At 47.1% G+C, this 19,650-nt stretch overlaps 1 protein-coding gene across 1 annotated transcript in view; it reads left to right on the top strand.

The window, feature by feature from the left end:
• Nucleotides 1-19,650, top strand: part of RELL1 (RELT like 1) — a 64,246-nt gene that overhangs the window by 29,333 nt on the left and 15,263 nt on the right. The window contains exons 2-6 of the mRNA XM_045998290.1: nt 2,272-2,496; nt 4,562-4,633; nt 10,979-11,036; nt 13,703-13,939; nt 16,566-16,704. Of these exons, the coding sequence (XP_045854246.1) occupies nt 2,272-2,496; nt 4,562-4,633; nt 10,979-11,036; nt 13,703-13,939; nt 16,566-16,701 (728 nt within the window). The 3' untranslated portion in view covers nt 16,702-16,704. The remainder of the gene's footprint in view (nt 1-2,271; nt 2,497-4,561; nt 4,634-10,978; nt 11,037-13,702; nt 13,940-16,565; nt 16,705-19,650) is intronic.

Raw genomic sequence — 19,650 nt, forward strand, 5'->3', positions numbered from 1 at the left:
ATTATTTGTTCATTCATTTAATATATTGATTCCTGGAAGACAAATCAGAAGAAAATATACATTATCCCCAATTCTAGAGATTGTCTGATAAAATAATGAATGCAACCTTTTTTTTTTTTTTTTTTTTTTTTTAAAGATTTTATTTATTTATTTGACAGAGAGAGAGATCACAAGTAGGAAGAGAGGCAGGCAGAGGGAGAGGAAGGGAAGCAGGCTCCCTGCTGAGCAGAGAGCCCGATGCGGGGCTCGATCCCAGGACCCTGAGATCATGACCCGAGCCGAAGGCAGCGGCTTAATCCACTGAGCCACCCAGGCGCCCCAACAACCTTGTACAGATCTAAGAAACCAGCAGTTTCCTTTCCTGTTCAAAGGTCATGGGGATTTCCACGGGAAAGATCCATAGCTGTTTGCTGTGTGGCCTCTGGTTTGCAAATTGGGTTTCTTTTGGATACCATTGGCCGCAGTGATGAAATGCGGTTATTTCACACCTGCTATTTGTCCCCTTACAATCACTGCTGCACAGATCCTCTTTTATGAAAATACCCTGAGAGAGCTTATAATTAAACGTATCTAGTTTTCCAGTTTCTGGGTTTCTTCACCACTATTAATCTCTCTGATGGAGAGAAAGAACTTCATTTCATCACTTTCGAATCTGAGTATTCCAAGAGGACACTTCATTTCAATCAAATCTCACATGTTTCTTTACTCCTCCTCCTACCTGACTTCCTCCTTCAGCTGGTAATTCTCTTCTCGTTTTGTGAGCTGGTGCTTTGCTGCTTTTCTGCCTACCCGGCTCGTCCTCTGTCGTCTTCGTTGACTATGTCTCCTGATGCCTGTGCCTGGCTCTCTGCTGCTCACTCTCCTTCCTAGAGGGGATGCGGGTCCCTGTGGGCAGGGACTCTCAGGACCCGGCAGGTGTGGATCTGGTAATAAGCCCCTGGGATGCTTTGACATGTCCACAAGCAAATTGCTCCTTTTCTGCAAAAGATGTCCCCTTCCTAGCTGCCGTATTTTTGAAGTCATAAAATAGATCGTCACTGTTCTTTTTTCTCCCGTTGCCCCATGTATTGCCTTGGATAGCATTTCTCTCAATCGGTGATGATCTGCCCGTGTGTTTTGTGTGGGGACTGTTTCTGATGCTCCCCTACACATTCTCAGATGCTCTTGGCCTGGTCGGGCTATTTATCACTCTGTCCGGTTCCTAGCCTTGTGCTTTTCACATGGTGGGCAGACGATGAATTTTTATTTGGGTAAGTGCACGAACAAAAAAATGCACAGCCTTCCATTTTTATGTTTGTCCCCTGGGCCAAAATCTTGATGCCATCCCAGATTTTCCTCTCTTTTTCATATTCTAGATCTGTCCGTTTACTAAGTCCTTCTAAAACATAAGCTCCGGGGCACCTGGGTGGCTCAGTGGATTAAGCCGCTGCCTTCGGCTCAGGTCATGATCTCAGGGTCCTGGGATCGAGCCCCACATCGGGCTCTCTGCTCCGCGGGGAGCCTGCTTCCTCCTCTCTCTCTGCCTGCCTCTCTGCCTACTTGTGATCTCTCTCTCTGTCAAATAGATAAATAAAATCTTAAAAAAAAATAAAATAAAACATAAGCTCCATGAGGACAAGCACCTTTGTCTGTCTTACTCCGTGGTATGTCGCCAGTGCCTAGAACGTTCCTGCTGCGCAGCTGAGCGTTTATTGTGTTGTAAAAATGGTTGTGAATATTTTACATGTATTTATCTCATCTTCATGATACCCTGGAAGGGTGGGTACGTTCTAATGAGTGTGTGCATTTCACAAGAACTGAGTCACGGAGGTGCTAAGTTATTGCACAGCTGCTAGGTGGGGAGGGTCAGGACTTGAACCCAAAGCTCCTGGGTCCTTGCTCTTAACCACTCAGCGCTCTGCTATAATGCCACCAAACGACTCTGTGTTTCCTTTGTGCTTGTCATTGCTCCCAGACATACTTAAAACACTGTGTGGCTCCTGCTGCAGGTGAGGAAGTAGAGGCTGGCTTGAGAGGTTTCAAAGAAACGACGCAGAGTGGGACCTAGTTTGGGACCAGCGGGGACAGGATGGGAACTCTGACTTGCAGCCACGCCTAGCCCTCAGCCCGTGTTCCGTACTGCCTGACCCTCCAGTCTCTGTGTGGCCCTGGGAGCCACTCTGCGTGGTTTGGGAGCCAACTCTGATTCCAGGTGAATGTTCCCCTGGGTCCTCAGGTTGTCCTTGCTGCGCGGCAGATGTCTCATGCCACCGTGTGTGTTTCTCTCTGTAGACAATGGGGGCAGCCGCACGTTGCACTCCAGAACACAGACGACCCCAGCGCCCACCAACAACACAGGCAGCGGACACCCAGAGTATATCGCCTATGCGCTCGTCCCCGTGTTCTTCATCATGGGTCTGTTTGGCGTCCTCATCTGCCACCTGCTTAAGAAGAAGGGCTATCGTTGTACCACAGAAGCCGAGCAAGAGGTGGAAGAGGAAAAGGTTGAAAAGATAGGTAAATACCTGCGTCCTTTTTAATGGCGATGTCAATGGGGGCGATTTCCTTTCTTTCTTTTTTTTTCTTTTTTAAAGATTTTATTTCTACATAATCACTACACCCAATGCAGGGCTCGAACTCGCAACCCAGAGATCAAGAGTCACATGCTCTATTGACTGAGCCAACCGGGTGTCCCCAAAATGATCTGTCTTCATAGTAGGTGGTCAGGTGGTGTGTCTGTATGGATTTCATACTAACCACACCTGGGGCTTGAAACCTGGCCTTCACTCATGAAACACCTACCAGCACGTTCCTTGTGGCTTTGGGCAAGTTCCATATGCTCCGAACTTCTGCTATGTGTAGATTAACTGGAATTTAATCTTAGGTAGTTGAATGCCAATTTAATTTAATTTTTAATTTAAATGAGGACAGTAATGTCCATCTTGTAGGATTATTGTGGAACGTAGAGAGAAGATGCATTTGATGTTTGGTATATGTGGCCACTCAGTAACTATGAATCCTTACTATTATTACTGAGAGAGCGTCTGATAAGAACGATGGGGAATTTAAATAGCTCTCATCAGTTCTGTGGTATTACTTTTGCTGGGGGAGTTCTATCTGAAACCTGTGTGATTGGAATTTATATTTATGAAGTAAACAGTTGTGTCGACAGTGCAGTGAAAGTATGGTAAGAAATGGTACCTTAGTATTAATTTGAGGGCATCTTACCTTTTCCTCTTAACATGCAGTTGTTAGGTAGGGTTTGGAAAAATCCAAGAAATAAAATCCCGTTTTCTTCCTTTGATGTTCTTTTCAATCATCCTTTAGGGATGTTTCTTGACTTGGACTTCGGGGAGAAGGAGCTCACCTTCCGTAGCCTTTCAGCTCCTCAAAGGACAGTGTGTGCAGAAGGGGACATTTGGAGTCCGTCACCTTTCAAGAGAGCCAGCGGGTGGAGTGGGGAGAGCTTCTTCCTCCTTGCCAGCCTGCTGGCCTGTTGGTTTTTCCCACCCCCACTGACCTTTGAGGCAGAAAGAGAGCCGGGTTGCTGGATGAGTCATGGGTAGCTTATGAGCAAACCAAAGCCGAGTGTTTGTCAACAGAAAGCAAGCTCCCCCCACCCCCCCAGGCCGGCTTAGCAGTCAGTATTTGCACTGTCGAGCCAAATGCTCATTTTCGTGGAGGAGGAAGCCGACTGTGGATGGAGAAGACACTTTTCCAGGGACACGAGTAGGATGTTGTACACCTTGATTTGTTCTCCGCGAACTGGGATCCCTCCCTTTCCCTTCCTCCCTGAAATTGCACGGTTTCAGGGTGAAGGTTTGATTTTTCTTCAAAGACTGTCACCTAATATAGTCTCCTAAGGTAAACGGAGTTTGTGGGCAAATAACCACAGCCAAAATGTAGGTCATTTGGAAGTGTATTTCAACGAAAGGAGAGTCTTCTAACCATGGATGAATCATGACCCAGTGTGATAAGGAAATTTGTGCTCTACGTTTGTATAGTATGTCTGCCATTGAAAGAAAACCCAAGGAGAATTTTTTCTTTTGATTAAATGTTTTCTTCCCATATCCCCTAAGGGTTTAAGGAAATGATGAGTGAGAACTAGAGTAGTAAGGGTTGATACACACGCATGAACGTGAGTGGGTGTTTGCACCAGAGAAGAGGTTGATGGATCATCTGGTGCTTGTTTTTTTTTTTTTTTAAAGATTTTTATTTATTTATTTGACAGACAGAGATCACAAGTAGGCAGAGAGGCAGGCAGAGAGAGAGGAGGAAGCACGCTCCCCACTGAGCAGAGAGCCCAATGCGGGGCTCAATCCCAGGACCCTGGGATCATGACCTGAGCCAAAGGCAGAGGCTTTAACCCACTGAACCACCCAGGTGCGCCCATCTGGTGCTTATTATGTCTGTGCGATAGAGAAGTCCCTCTAGGCTGGGCGTCCGGCGGTTTGGGGCTGAAGGAAGAAAGCCTCCACCCTTAGGCCATGGCTGAGCTTTCTAGAGACTGTTGAGTGAGGTCTCATTGCCTTGACAGAAGTGACCCATTATAACCCAATCTCCCCTCCCCCTTCTTTTTCAGAGTTGAACGACAGTGTGAATGAAAACAGTGACACCGTTGGGCAGATTGTCCACTATATCATGAAAAATGAAGGTATGGATGTTTTACTGTTCCAGAACAATTCAGTATTTGTGTTTTATTAAAAACCTGCCTCGAAGAGTCAGAATTTGTGTGAACGCCCTGGTCATCGGCAGTGCTTTTCACCTAAGCTCACGAATACGTCAGCTTCCAGATTATTCCCCCATAAGAATGTCATCTAGTGTGTTTTCCAAGAGTCAGTGGGTGTGAGTGTTTGCAGAAAGCCAGCCCTGGAGGCTCACCTTCTAATCCTGGTCCCACCTTGATTTGGGGAAAGTCATTTTACCTCATGGTGTCTCCGTTTCCTCCTCCGTAAAGGGAGGGTAATAAGTAATATTTACCTCATTGCACTGTTGTGACATCCTCCACGTCAAGGGCTTAGTATAATAGATTTGCCTGTTCTCTGATCTTTTCTGAAGTGGTCAGGCTTTTGAAAGGTGTAATCTTTGTGAACGGAAGCATTTTCCCCTCTGGAACGTACTCTGAATTCACTCTTGTCTTCTGAAAGGGAGGATAAGCTGAATCTTGATCAGATAAATACTGGCCGTTAGCTGAGGAGGATACCATTACAGAGGATACCATTACAGCAAGGCCCTCAGTAGCTACTGGAGTGTGTGGGGCTCCTCACCGCATCCCAATAGCCTCAGGGCCCAGAGCCTCTAATGGCTGGAACAGTGGCCAAGTTAGCGAGCAAGCGTGGGGGTTGGAGGTGGGTTAGTTACCGTTGCAATCAGAAATAAGTAAACCTTGAAAACTTTGCAGGGGTTCAAGTTCTTCTTTTTTTTTTTTTTCTAGGATTTTATTTATTTATTAGCGAGAGAGAGTGCATGAGTTGGGGAAAGGGGGCAGAGGGAGAAGCAGACTCCCTGCTGAGCTGGGAGCTCAAGGGGGGGCTGGATCCCAGGACCCTGAGATCATGACCTGAGCCGAAGGCAGATGCTTAACTGACTGAGCCACCCAGGTGCCCCGGGATTGGCATTCTGATGTACAGCTTCCCAGTATGCACTGTTTGCTGTGTGTCAGGCCTGTTCTCAGGGCTTTCTAGGGACTAACCACCTCATGGTTCAGATACTTCCTTCCCATTTTGCCCTTGAGAAACTGAGAGACCCACGAGAAACCCAGAGAGAGACACCGTGCTTAACTGACTTGCCAGCACCACCCGCAGGGGCAGAGCTGAGATTTGAACTTGCGCATCTGACTCCAAAGGCTTGTCCACTTGCTGTCACCTCCTCTTTCCTGTTCTCAGGAAGGAGGGATGGGAAACGTCTTCCTTTTAAAGTGATAACGCGTATAGCTGGGATAGTTCATAAAACTCCTTAAGCATTAACTCACTAATTCTCAGAACCATCTTCTGGAGGTAGGTAGGTTCTTTTAGCATCCCATTTTGCAGATGAGGAAACAGAGACCCAGAGCTCGTACCACCGGCGTATGGCAGGGTGGCGCCTGCAGTGGACCCCTTCTCTTCAGGGAGGCACAGGAGAAGCGTTTGACTATCTGGGACAAGTATGCTGTGTAATTTCCTCACCTCCCACACTCATGGGCAAATAGGTCTGTCCTTTCCTATTTTATTTTATTTATTGATTAGTATTATTTTTAAAGTAGGCTCCATGCCCATTGTGGAGTCCCATGGAGGGCCGAATTCCTGACCCTGAGATCAACACCTGAGCTGAGATCAGGAGTCAGATGCTTAACCAACTGAGCCATCCAGGCGCCTGTCCTTTTCTATTTTCTTTTCTTTCTTTCTTTTTTTTTTAAGATCGGTGGTAGGTATTAAGGAGGGCACGTATTACATGGGGCGTGGGTGGGGTGCATAAACAGTGAATCTTGGAACACTAAAAAAAAAGATTTAAAAAAATTTATTTGTCAGAGAGGGAGAGAGAGAGCACAGGCAGAGGGAGTGGTAGGCAGAGGGAGAACGCAGGCTCCCCCTGCGTAAGGAGCCAGATGTAGGGCTCCATCCTAGGGTCCTGGGATCATGACCTGAGCCAAGGGAAGCCACTTACCCAAAGGTGCTACCTAGGTGCTCCTGACCTTTTCTATTTTAATGCTGTCCTTTCTCAGGAAGTAGCCTCTTTGTTTCCTCTGCCTTGACTGGTAGGTCCGCTGGAATAACACCGAAGGCACTGTTTTCCTTCTCCCTCCTCCGCTCCCCACTTCTCTCTCCCCCTCCTCTGTCCATGCTTTCACTAGTCTACCTGTGACTTGTCCAGCCACCTGTGAGCGCAGGGGCGTGGCTCCGATCCTCTCTGTGGCCCTTGGTTCTCCTTGGCCCCTGGGAGACATCTGACCTCACTGGAACCCTTTTCCAGACATGGCTGGTGCTGAAACCACAGCTGGGGAATTAGATCCATACTTGAGTCTCTTCCCAGTTTATAACCTAGCTTTCTAGTTTGCTTTGAGGCTTCAATCCTCTACAGAACAAATGCCTTTTTAAATCCTTTGTCTGCATCATTAACAGTCTCTGAACTTAGTATCCATTTAGATCTGCTTGTCGGTGTTAATTTTCCTTTTTTTTTTAATCGTAAGCACACCCTAGCATAACTTTTCTTTCAAAAATTGAAAAAAAAGAATAAAATGAAATACAACCCAGCCATTACCATTTTCCATGTTTATTTAGGTTTTCTTTGCCTATATTTACATATTTAAAAACAACTGCAGTCGTGATTTATGAATAGTCTTCTGCTTTGCATTTTTAATTTGGCTGATGGGGTAATATTTCATCCGTACTCATGGTGACATTGTTTATGGCTTAAATATATCATGTCTCAAATGTTGCAAATCACGTTAGTTTATATAAATCTCTTGAGGGATAAATTTTTCAGCTGACCTGCATACTGATTATTTTCTTGCTAATCTCAAGTCTTAGATTAGCGACAGTGCTACCCTTAATTTATCTTTTTAAGTAGATTGAATTGAAAAGTGTGTGGGTGGACATTGGGGTTTTCTTGAGTTCTGTGGGCTTTTGGAAAGTACCTGCAAGTCCATAGCCCAGCCTCTCAGCCAGGCCCTAAACAAATTATCATTACCAGCTAGGTGTCCTAAGCTTGCTATCATGATCATGCTGACGCTCTTGAAGCATTGAACTATTAACCATTTGGGTAGAGACTTGGACATTGAAGGAGTAAGAGGGAGAACATCGGAGTCAAATTCATCTACCTGAGAGACAGACGGACTAGGGTTTGTGTCCAGGTCTCTCATGCTGGCTGGCCGATCAGTTATGCTCTTTAGGGCCTCAGTCTCTACATCTGTAAAATGGGCATGATGACTCTGTCTACTCTTAGAGTTGTCAGGAGAGTCAAACATGATGAGGTGTGTAAAGCTTTTGGCCAGTGGCTTGCACACAGCAGTACTCTGATTTTGGGGATGGCCATAGTTCTTGACTGGGAGATTTGCCTTGATTACAAAGGAATCTTTTTTTAAAAAAATAATTTCATTTTTAAATTTATTTGAGAGAGAGAGAAGGAGAGTATGCAAGCAGGGGGAGGGACAGAGAGTGAGAGAGACAAACACTCCCTGCTGAGCAGGAAGCCTGATTTTGGGGCTCCATCCAGGGACCCCAAGATCATGACCTGCGCTGAAATTAAACGTCAGATGCTTAACGGACTGAGCCACCCAAGCACCCCTCAAGGGAATGTTTGAAGAGAAGAGTGGTGGGAGAGAAAAACAGGGCATTCTTCTTGCCTGATTTGACTGCTGCTTTATACCTAGGATCAGGCAGAAATTCAGGACAGAAGAGAAGAAGCATTTTATGAAATTATTACCCTCTAGAAAATTTCTCCTGTTCTCGACAGGTTTTCCTTGCTCTCTAACTGACTGCTCCCATTCTCCGGAAACCCAGGATGGGAAGTCCAGTGGACAGACTGTTGACAAGTGCAGGGAAACACTTGCTTATTGTAATTATGAGTAATAATCAGGGAGGAGATAATATTCAATAGAACTTAATCAGATGACTGTACATTCATAGCAATTTTACAACCAAATTAAAGCATGTGTCTAAGTCCAAATGGTGGGGTTACGTTAAGAAAACTTAACCCAGGAAACCACATGACTCCACGTACCAAACCTCCTTGGACAGGGAGGGTGTGAGTGATGTTTGCATAGAAACTTGAGCCTACACTTAAAGAATTCACTCACAGCAAACAAGGGCCATTTTAAAATTTTTCTGAGAGGTAGGGCGAGGCTCAGGAATACATTAATATAGAAGAAACAACACGACTCTGTTTAAAAAAACAGTTTTAGGAATGAGTTTAGTATATTTTAATAACCTTCCTTCATCATTTTCTGATCCCCTCTTTCTAAGGGAGGTCTTCGTTTTATAGGTGATTAGTTTTCTCTGGCAACTATTTAAGCTTTCGTTTTTAAACAGCTCATTCTTACAAGTGAGTGCTATTGGCACTGTCTTTATTTTCATACCTTTTTTTGTTGTTTTCCCTTTTTAATGTCTGTAGTCTTGAAGTTTAGTAAATGATGGCAGAGAATAAGTGTCAGCTGGCAAATTATTGTGTCTTCCATAAACCTTTTGTCTAAACAGAAATTAATTTTCTGAATCCTTATTATTAATTAAAAGGGAAAAAGACAGACATGACTAGATTGTAGTTCCGTTTGTCTTGTAGAGGGTAGCATGCCTTTGTTGTATGGGAGAAGATTCTGCCAGCCCATTACAGAACTTTCTCAGTAATCACAGGAGTCTTATTTAGGTCAGAACTTGGGTTAGAGAATATGCTTGGACATCGTCACAGGGAGTCATGAAAGGCAAATAGACTATTTCTTTTAGAAAAGAGGGTATGCTGTATTAATATTTCTTTTTAAAATACCTATGCCCTTGCAAGGGTTGTGAAGGGGGGAAAATGGATCATGGGGACAAAAAAAACCCTTATTATTTTGTATGCATATAGTACACAGGCAGATATCTATCTGCAGTATTAGAATTTCATAAGAGAGTGATTAGAAAAAAGATGTTGCAAAGGCTCCTGGGCGGGGCAATAATTATTTAAATGAAAAAACTTAAATTTGGGGGCCCCTGGGTGGCTCAGTCAGTTAAGCATCTATCTGGCTTTGGCTCAGGTCATGATCTCAGAGTCCTGGGATGGAGTCCTGCATCGGGCTCCCTGCTCAGCAGGGAGTCTGTTTCTCCCTCTTTCGCTGCCCCTCCCCCTATCTTGTGCTCACTCGCTCTCTAATAAATAAAATCATTTTAAAGACCCTTAAATTTAATTTTTAAAAAGTTGAGAAGCACTCTGTCAACCTGTAACTGCTAATACCTGAAAGCAGCAGCGTTGAAACTAGCGCTAATTTTCCTCCTGCAAGGATGTCATTTGAGCTGTTAAATGTGAAATGTTGCTGTTGGCTCCCATGGCAAATAGTGATTTTTTTATTCTTCCGTCTCTGGAGAATTTGTGGTTCCTCATGAGAACAGCACTTAAAAAAAATCGATGAAAAGGTTAGGAGTCAGTAATAGCACTTGGCTTTGCCAATTAAATGAGCTCCAAGAGGAGCTGGAACCCTCATGCAGTCTTTTTCCTTGAGAGTCTGACCAGCCTGTCAGAGGCAGAAAGAACATGCGTGTCTGTGGGGTTGGAGCGTGGGGTGGGGACCCAAGAAGCTTGGATTCAGTTTGCTTTGGTTGACAGCCTACCCCCAACCTAAAATATTGGATTTTTAAAAAATTAACAGTGGAAGTCTAATTAATTCAGTTCATGTTGGGTAACGTCTATGTGTGACCAACTCTTGGAAATGTAAGGTATCTGGCCAGAGCTAAGGTCTTGTATGGTCCTGCAGATGAGCTAAGCTAATGGCCTACCTGGAAAATCAACTCTCTCACATCTCTGATTCTGTGTGGGGTAGACTTGATGGTACGTGGGTATGCAGAGGTTAAGGCTAATCAGCTGGGCTCATGCAAGGTATTAGAATACAGGTCTCTTAAGACCTATGTCTCACGATTCGTTTAGCCAAGTGAGCTGAGTACAGGGGCATAGCACCATGTAAATTTCCCTTTCATTTCAGAGGGGGAAGAAGAGTAGTTTTCTGCATCTGTTGGAATGATGTGTAGGAAGCTCGGCCCTATGGTAGATGCGCTTTCCTATCTGTAGATTCTCTGTCACTCACATCGAATTCCTGCGTGGTGAAAGTTATCCGCAGATGGTGCCATTTCTAGGGGTTCCCTTGGGAAAAACGTCCCTTCTCCGGGACGCCAGGGCCCTGTGAACTGCAGGACCTCAGATCTTTCCCCAACAGCTTTTCTTCTCTTTATTTTTCTTCCAACGGCTTCAACAGCTTTTCTGATGTGATAATTCTGTGATTGCTCATGTGATTCATTCCATTTTATAATTCTTTACTTTCTTTTTTTTTTTTCCCCCTTAGCAAACGTTGATGTTTTAAAGGCAATGGTAGCAGATAACAGCCTGGGAGACCCTGAAAGGTGAGCGCATCTCCCCCCTCTTTAGTGGCACTTTTCTTTCTTTCTTTCTTTTTGCAGTTACCTGCTGGAGCAGGTTTCCCAGCTTTGGCCTGGTTGACATTTGGGTCAGATAATTCTTAGCTGTGGGCAACTGTCCTGTACACTGTGGGATGTTTATCAGCGTTCCTGGGCCCCGCTCACTAGATGCTGGTGTACTCTTTCCCCACTCTGTGTGACGACCTAGAATGTCCCTGAACATTGTCAGTGGTCCCCTGGGGCGAATTCAGCCCTGACTGAGGATTGCGGCGTTGGAGAAACAATAAAGAAGTTGGACTTGGACTTGGAGTTGGGAACCTTGGTGGAGTCTCCCCTCCGCCATGTATTGGCCACTGTGTGTGGGCAGTTAACTCACTACCCTGGACTCAAGTTGCATCATTTACACATGGAGATAACCGTTGTATTCACTTGTTTGGGTTATTATAAGGAACACAAGGGGCCTGGGGCATTGAAAGACCTCCATAAACCATGATGATGAAGTGAAAATCAGGCTGGTTGGGCTGTTGAGATTATAGTCCCTCCTAATGAATTACAGAGAACTGTATTTCTAGAGAGTTTTTTTTTTGTTTTTGTTTTTTTAAATTTCTTCAGCAAGGAGCATTTATTCAATGCCTGCTCAGTGCTGGGCACAGTGCTGGAGCTGTGCTTTCACAGATCTTAGAGTCTGGAGGGCTTAGGCTGGAGGGAAAAGGAACCTTGGGCATGAAGCCTTATGATGATGGGGAGCATGGCCTTATGATGGGGAGCACGACCTGATGATGGGGAACATGGCCTGATGATGGCGAGCATGGCCATGCTGCAGGAGCAGCAAACACTAGGTGCTCCCGGGGCTCCGTGGGGCCAGAGGGAAGTCTGTGAAGGTTCACCAAAGTGCCATCTGAGCCAGACACATAACAGGCAGAGACTGCTTGGAGGCGGAGAAAGCCCAGGGCACAAACACTGGAGTGTAAAAGTGTGGGGCAGAGAGTTCGGCTTGGGGCTGCCAGAGAACACAGTGGACAGTAGCAGGATGGGCCAGGAAGGCAAGTTGTTCCAAGGGACAGGGCGAGGAGTTTGGACCTTTCCCTGTTTACTCTGCGGGTGGTGCACCAGGCACATCATAGATAATCTATAGTGTGTCATACCGGCGTGTTAGGTGTGCCCTTTGTCGATGTCCCTCCGAATGCAGGTGGGTCAGGCTAGGAAGCTCTGGTGGCGTGGTTCAGAGGGACACGTGAGCTGGGCTTTCTCTCACATTCCAGCCCTGACCGCAGATGCGTCCTTGGCATTTGGACCACGTCATCTCCAGGCCTGTTGGCCTCAGTTATTTTGGGGCGATGGACAGTGCCTGTCATTGGGTTTTATGGACTTGAGAAATGTTTGTCGAATGGATGTTGTAAAACTTGTGACTTCAGCTTCCCGCAGCGTGGTGTTAATTTCACATTTTTTTGGTCTCAGGAAGCTGCTGCTGTGTGTTTTTATTTTAGTGATCTAAAGAGCATCCCTAAAGAACACCAGAAAACTTCTGGCTGTCTCTGATGTTTGAGACTGTCTCCTCTACCATGCACACTGCTTTTTAAAAGTGCAAGTGGGCCGGTTTCCGGGAGCAGAAAGTCTGCTTGATGCTGTCATGAGACTTGCATGTGCCTCCGGGGCTGTTGGCCTGGGCTCAGGGCTCAGGGCTCAGGGCTTGGCGGGGACATGCCGCCCCACCTCTCCACCCACCTGTACCACGTCAGAGGGCTGATTCCTGGTCAGGCCGGCCCTGTCCTGTTTTAAAGCCTCCTTTTCTAGTGGACCGGAGTGTTGGTATGCTTTTCGAAAGTGGCCAACATCTGACCTATATACGTCTGCTTTTTATATTTTAGATGGTCTGGCTGGATTTTTTTCCAGGCTGTCAAAGAATGCAGTCTCTCTCGTTTTCTGAGGCACTGTGGCATGGTGGTTAAGATCATGGTTTTAGAATTAGGCTTTCCCGATTTGGATCTCAGATCCATCACTTACTAGCTGTGTGACCTTAGGCGAGTTACGTTAACTTCTCATTTTTAAAATGAGGAAATTCGTAATACCAACCTCATGGGTTTTGAAAACCTGAGCAGAATTAACATGTATGAAATGCTCGGAATATGAGTGTTAGCTGTTTTTGTTACTGTTGTCAACACCATCAACATCTCTGGAGTGTCGCTTTTGAGATCTTGTCCTAAAATCTTCCTTCCTTTGATGCAGTAGTCAGCCTGGATCAAATCTCCTAGTTTAAGTCGTTTGATCGTTCGAGTGGAATTTACGTGTTTTCTCTTCTTCAAGGCACATATGTTCATGGGATCTGTTTGTTTAGAGACCCCGGCAGATGCTGGGCTGCGGGGGAGAGCTTGCCTCAACTAGTCCTTTTCTTTTCTTTTTTTTTTTTTAAAGATTTTATTTATTTATTTGCCAGACAGAGATTACAAGTAGGCAGAGAGGCAGGCAGAGAGAGAGAGGAGGAAGCAGGCTCCCTGCCGAGCAGAGAGCCCGATGCGGGACTCGATCCCAGGACCCTGGGATCATGACCTGAGCCGAAGGCAGAGGCTTAACCCACTGAGCCACCCAGGCGCCCCTCAACTAGTCCTTTTTTTAAGTAACCAGTTCTACCTTTTCCTTTCTCTCCACCTTAGCCCCGTGACTCCCAGCACTCCTGGGAGCCCGCCTGTGAGCCCCGGGCCCTTGTCACCAGGAGGCACCCCGGGGAAGCACATCTGCGGCCACCATCTGCACACGGTGGGCGGGGCCGTCGAGAGGGACGTGTGTCAGCGGTGTAGGCACAAACGGTGGCACTTCATAAGACCCACCAACAAGTCCAAACAGGGCCACGCGAGGCGTCAAGGAGAGGTCACGGTCCTCTCCGTTGGCAGGTAAGATCCCTGCGGAGGCTTTGGGTTTGTGCGACATGCTTGCTGGGCTGTGTGGATTTGTGTGTCCCTGTTAAATATAGAATATGATGTTCTAAGTCTGGCTCGGGTTATAGCTCTGGGCTTTTTCCGTGTCTTCTGCTCCGAGTTCTACATTTTCTCAGCAGCAGAACCCCGAGAGGCGGCTATGCTAGAACATACGTCAGGCGTATTAATTAAGGTAAAGAAAAAATTAATAACGCGGTATTAGTGTTCTCTGGGAAACAGAGCTAATAGATGTACATAGGTATGTATACGAGGAGATTTATTATAGAATTTGGCTTGCATGATTATGGAGGCCAGAGGTCCCCACAAACGGCTGTCTGCAAGCTGGGGACCCAGGAAGGTCGCCGGTGTCACCAGCCCCATTCTGAAGGCCCGAGAACCTGGAGGCCGACGTTCAAGGGCAGATAAAGAGAAAACCAAATTCTTCTGTCCTGGGCCTTTTTGTCTGCTCCGTCTCTTAAGGGATTTGATGACAGCCCCCCCGCTTGGTCAGGGCAGTCTTCTTTTCTCAGTCTTTGGACTAAGAGCTGATGAAGCCGTCCTGGAAACGGCTCAGAGACGCACCCAGAAATAACGTGGTCCCCGCTCTCTGGGGGTCTGTTCGTCCGGTCAGGTTGATCTGCGATGCTCGCCGGCGCCCTGGTTCTAACAGATAAAGCCCAAACCTCACACAGAAGTTTGTATTGCCTTGTGCGGACCCACACGCCAGCGGGTGGCTCTTGGAGTAGCTGCCCGGGCACTCTCCATCTTGTGGCGCTGCCGCATCTGCCGGCAGAAGGAGAAGGAACAAGGAAGACTGTTCCCACGAGCTTTGATGGGAGAGGCCTGGAAGGGGCACATTTCATCTTCGCGCCCAGGCTGCTGTCTGGGCCTCACTTGCCCACGTGGACCTCTCTTGCCCATGTGGATTCCTGCGACTGCTTTCTCTTCGGTCACGTTACCTGTGTCCTGTGCACCTGCCCCCGGTCCTCGGCCACCATGGCCTTGGGGCCTCTCTGTGGTGTGGAGCGCTTGCACTTCCAGGGGTGAATCCGTTGGACGGCGTGGAGAACATTGGGGCAGGGGGTCTTCTGCAGGGTCCGCGACAGCCATCCGGAGTCCCAGACAGGAACCAGCTGGCAAAGGCAACGTTTGGGAAGGCAGCGGGAGGTCGTGGTTACAAGTGCGTGTGCTGGAGCTGGGCACCGGGAGCAGGGTGGCTCTTCTTTCTCTACAGACATGCTCTGGGGAGAGTGGTTTGAACTCATCGCATCTCCCTCCTTCACATGCTGGCTTGACTGCTTCCGAACTCGCTCGCGTAGTTCTGTGTCTCAGTTTCCCCCTCTATAACACGAGGAGGACGTAACACTCACCTCACTGGGTTGCTGGGAAGATTAAGTCAGTTGGCTCACGGGAAGGTCTTAGGCCAGTTTCTGGCACTCGCTGTGCCCTCCGCTGTTGGCTACTCTTATTATTGTGATTTTGATCCGGTCGAGTTTTAGCCTCTGTTGCACAAGCAACAAGGAGGAGAGTGCAGGGCTGTTTCCCACTTAGAGCAAAAGCCTACAACTCATGACCACACTGTTTTATTAAGAGGCAGAGTCATGGGAATTTGTGAATGCAGCATGTAATGAGAACCTGGGGCTTGTTTAGACAAAGCGTATTTTGTTTGCTTTAGAAAAAAAATCTGCTGAAATTTTCAGCTGAGATTCAGCGTGGCTCTTGTCAATGCCCAGATGCAGTTCTCTTTTTTGGATGTAGAACACTGCTGAGCGTTTGCTTATGACCGACCGGCTCCCCTGATCCTTCTTTTTCTTCCTCAGAGTCTCCCTCCTCCTTGCGGTTGGTGAGCTCATTTGGACGACAAAGAAAGAGAATGTATTTTCCTTTACATAGTTTTAAGGGAATTTTAGACCAGAACTTGAGAGAAGCTATTATGAAAGACTTCAGTGAACTGAGTCAATTTCCTTAATTTCTCTTTGAATTCTTCATGAAAATCCCTTCCTTAACTTCCTGAACTTTTTCCTAAATCCTTAATGAAAATTAGCCCACATTTTCTTAAAAATATAGTCGAAAGCCAAACACACAGAGAAACCGTACCGCCAACCGATGCTGATAAAGGACACTGGGGCCCCTCTGGCCGTGTGTCTGCAGAGATAAGACCGTCTGAGGGGTGCACTCGAATAAGGCAGCTGTCGAGTGAACCTTCTGGTAGCATCAGTCTAACTACAAGCCAGTTGTGCCTTTAGCCCACCCTTTGTGGTTAAAACAACCGATGGTCAACCCATGTCCTTGTTGGGAACCACAATCCCGAGGCTGTTGAAAATTTGAGTCCCCCTGCTTTCTAATGCATTTTTTATGCTCTAGAAAGTATCCAGCAGAGTGTGTGATGTGTTGAGGGAAAGTCAGCTGGAAGGTTTGGCAGCGGACAGGGGCATTTGTGGGAAGGAATGCCCCCCACCCGCCCCCTTATTGAATGAGGCATTTTTCATCGATGTCCCACCTTTTGGGGGAATTTGTTTGGGACCCTCTAGACTTCTGACTCACTCTTGAGTCTTGTTTCCTGGGAAAGCAAAACCCATCACACCTGCTCCTCACTCCTCAGGTTTAGAGTGACGAAAGTGGAACACAAGTCAAATCAGAAGGAGCGGAGAAGCTTGATGTCCGTTAGCGGGGCCGACAGCGTCAACGGGGAGGTGCCTGTGACCCCTGTGAAGAGAGACCAAAGTGACACGGAGTAGCAGGTGAGTCGCAGTTTGGGTGACACGGGGGGTGGGGTGGGCACGGTGGAGAGAAGGTGCTGAGAGCCTCCTTGGGTGGGTGGGCGTGTAGGAATGACTGGGCAGGGAAGCGAGAGCTGGTGGGGCTGTGGGGAATTGAAGGCGATTCCTCGTCTGTCCAGGGCTTCTGGTAAAGAGGCCACAAACTTGGGTACCTCCAGGGGCCTGGCCGGCATGGTGATGAGGAGAGAGGGCTGCTTAAGACACAAGTGGCATGGTGGGGATTGTGGCAAACTAGAAACCCCAGCCTGCCCATCGGGCTTGCGTTACCACAAGGCAGAAGGCTCTTAAGCGTTGGTAGACCTTATGCAAAATAAGTGGAAATCTAGACTTCGGAAATGTGGAATCGCCACAGGTTTTTAAATGTTGGCAGCTCAAGAAATATGCTTTACAAAACCGTGCAGGCCAAATGAAATATAATCTTGTCGTCATTTCTGGGAAACCTGTGATCTGAAAAAGGCCGGAGCATGCAAACCAAGGCTTTTTTAACTTTAATTGAGTTGGAAACCAGTTTTCTTTGATGTGCCACAGTTCTAAAATCGCTCTCCTAGGACTGTTACTCTTCCAACCAAATATTTTGAAGTGATTTTAAAAAGCACAAGCGAATGCTTCTCGGTGGGGCAGTTTTCATTTTGGAAGAGAGTGCTTGCAAAAGAAAAAAGGCTTGTGATAATTTGATATTGGCTTAGCTTTCATCTTGCTCTTTTCTTTCTGTTTTGGCTTGAGGAACATTCACCCCTTTCATGTTTCTTATTAGGTATCAGAGGGTGAGGGTGAGGCCTTGGGAGGGATTAGGCTCTGAAAGCTCCAGGGGCATGGTCAGAGCCTGAACAGGAAGGCAGAAGAGGTCACAGTTGCAAAAGCGGGGAAGGAGGGGTGTGGGAAGATGGGGCCAGCTGAGTCTCGAAGGTGCCCGAAAGAGGCAAAGTTGAAGCTGAGCCGGGAGTCAAGCGAGGGGTGGCCGGGGCGGCGGAGTCGGAGAGGAATGGCTTTCAAGGAAGCGTCTCTGATGATCCGCCCAGGCTCAGTCGGGTTGAGGATGTTCTGGAAGACTTGTACTCCTGAATTCTGCAAGACAAGGGGTTCTGAGCTTCCAGTGTTACTGCTCGCAGTCTTGCGTCTGGGAAGATCGGGCCCCTTCCCCTGCATCGAGGAGCCAGCTAGGGGCTTTCCTTAAAGAAGAGAAACAGAGCAGAAAAGTCTGTCTCTGATTTCTTAGCCAGTTACTGGTGCCCTGGGAGGGGAACCGAGAGAGATTTAGGAAAAGGAAGAGGAGGATGAAGGTAATAATAAAAGCAACTGATGTCAATTCAGTGTTCTAGTCTTCTGGGCGTTGTCCTGTACAAATCTCACATGTTACCATCATCAGCGTCTCTCAATGGGATGGACACTATTATCCCAGTTCTACAGATGAGAGCACAAATGAAGGGAAAGGATAAGTTACATGTTAAGGGTCCCTTAGCTAGAAAGAGGAGCTGATTTGAGCCCAGGTCTCTGACTACAGACCAGCTGTACTCTTCTTCCATCCCAGGAAGCTCGGGACGAGGCAGCCGTAGACCCACGAATGGAGTGCGTTTCCACCAGTGATCCAGAAGTTTGTAGTCTAATATGGTAGCCACTAGTCACCCATGCCTCCTTAAGCCTAAATTAATTAACATTAAAAATTTAGGTCTGCAGGTGTTCTAGTCCCTTTTCACATGTTCAGTAGCCAGAGTTGGCTAGGGCCCGCCATATTGGACAGCGCAGATCCAGGACATGTCCATCATGGCAGAAGGTTTTATGGAACAGAGTAGATGCTACGTTAGGGATTCCAGATTCTAATCTGGAGTGACTTTGGTAAATAAGAGGAGCAATCTGGTTAAAGTCATGAGGCCCTCAAGGCTGAGAAGAGAAGCTCTTGGCTTCCCAGGTGTACGGATAGAAGGCCCAGCCAGCTCAGCGGCAGGGAGAGCTATGGGCTGCGATGACAGTCTGCCTCCAAATCAGCAGCCCAGCCTTGTGTCGGACGTTGGAGCAGACCACGTGTACAAAGACGGTACTGTCCCTCAGGCAGGACGTGCAGGGCGATCCTCTGTCAGTCTCGGCCCTCCAGGTTTGGGCCTCTACTGCGCAGAGGGAGAAGCACTTGAGATTTGAGAAGGTTGAAAGCAGTAGGATTGCTCAGCTGGGTTTCTTGGTCCAAATTCTTCTGTATCTGACTCTAAGAACTGGATTCAATCATCTGAAATCCTGACTACATCAGATTTACAATTTGATGTTCTCCGCAAAGCACTCAAGTCATCCACTAGGATTTTGTGAGAACGTTGCATTTGACTAGAAGACGTGGTCTCACGTGCTAGCTTCACCACTTCGAAATTGCCCTTTACCCGGTTAAACCCACTTCCACCCAGTGTCCTTGAATGTGGCACAAGGGTATTAAGCTCACTGATGGAAGGCAGGTGCCAGCAGAGTGTCGGCGTGCAGCTGGCTCTCAGTAGAGGGTAACCGCATTGTGTCGTGCCCTCCAAAGTCCACAGCGAGCTCGTGAATGACCTTAAAAGGGGATGTGTTTTCCGAGCCTTCGATGGTGATTAATTTTGAAATTAAAAATGAACATTTTTTCATGGAAATTTTCAAACAAACTCAGAAGTGGAGAGAATGCTATCGCGAATGCTCCCGGGGCCGTAGAGTAATTGAATTATAATGCCTGCTGTGTCTTGAGGGTTTACTGTATACCTGGCATGCTTTGAAAGTCGCATTCCACGTATTGATTTAACAGCAGTGGGTAGGGATTAGTTCGTAGCCCATTTTGCAAATGGAGGGGGTAAGCACAGGGAGTTTAAGCGACATGGGTGTTCAAAGTGGCAAGAGGCAAGAGGAAGGAAGGGAAGAGTTCAGAGCCCATCTCAGCCAGCCTGGCTTCTGGAGTCA

This window comes from Meles meles, chromosome 2, assembly GCF_922984935.1.
Source record: "Meles meles chromosome 2, mMelMel3.1 paternal haplotype, whole genome shotgun sequence".
Classification (NCBI taxonomy): Eukaryota; Metazoa; Chordata; class Mammalia; order Carnivora; family Mustelidae; genus Meles; species Meles meles.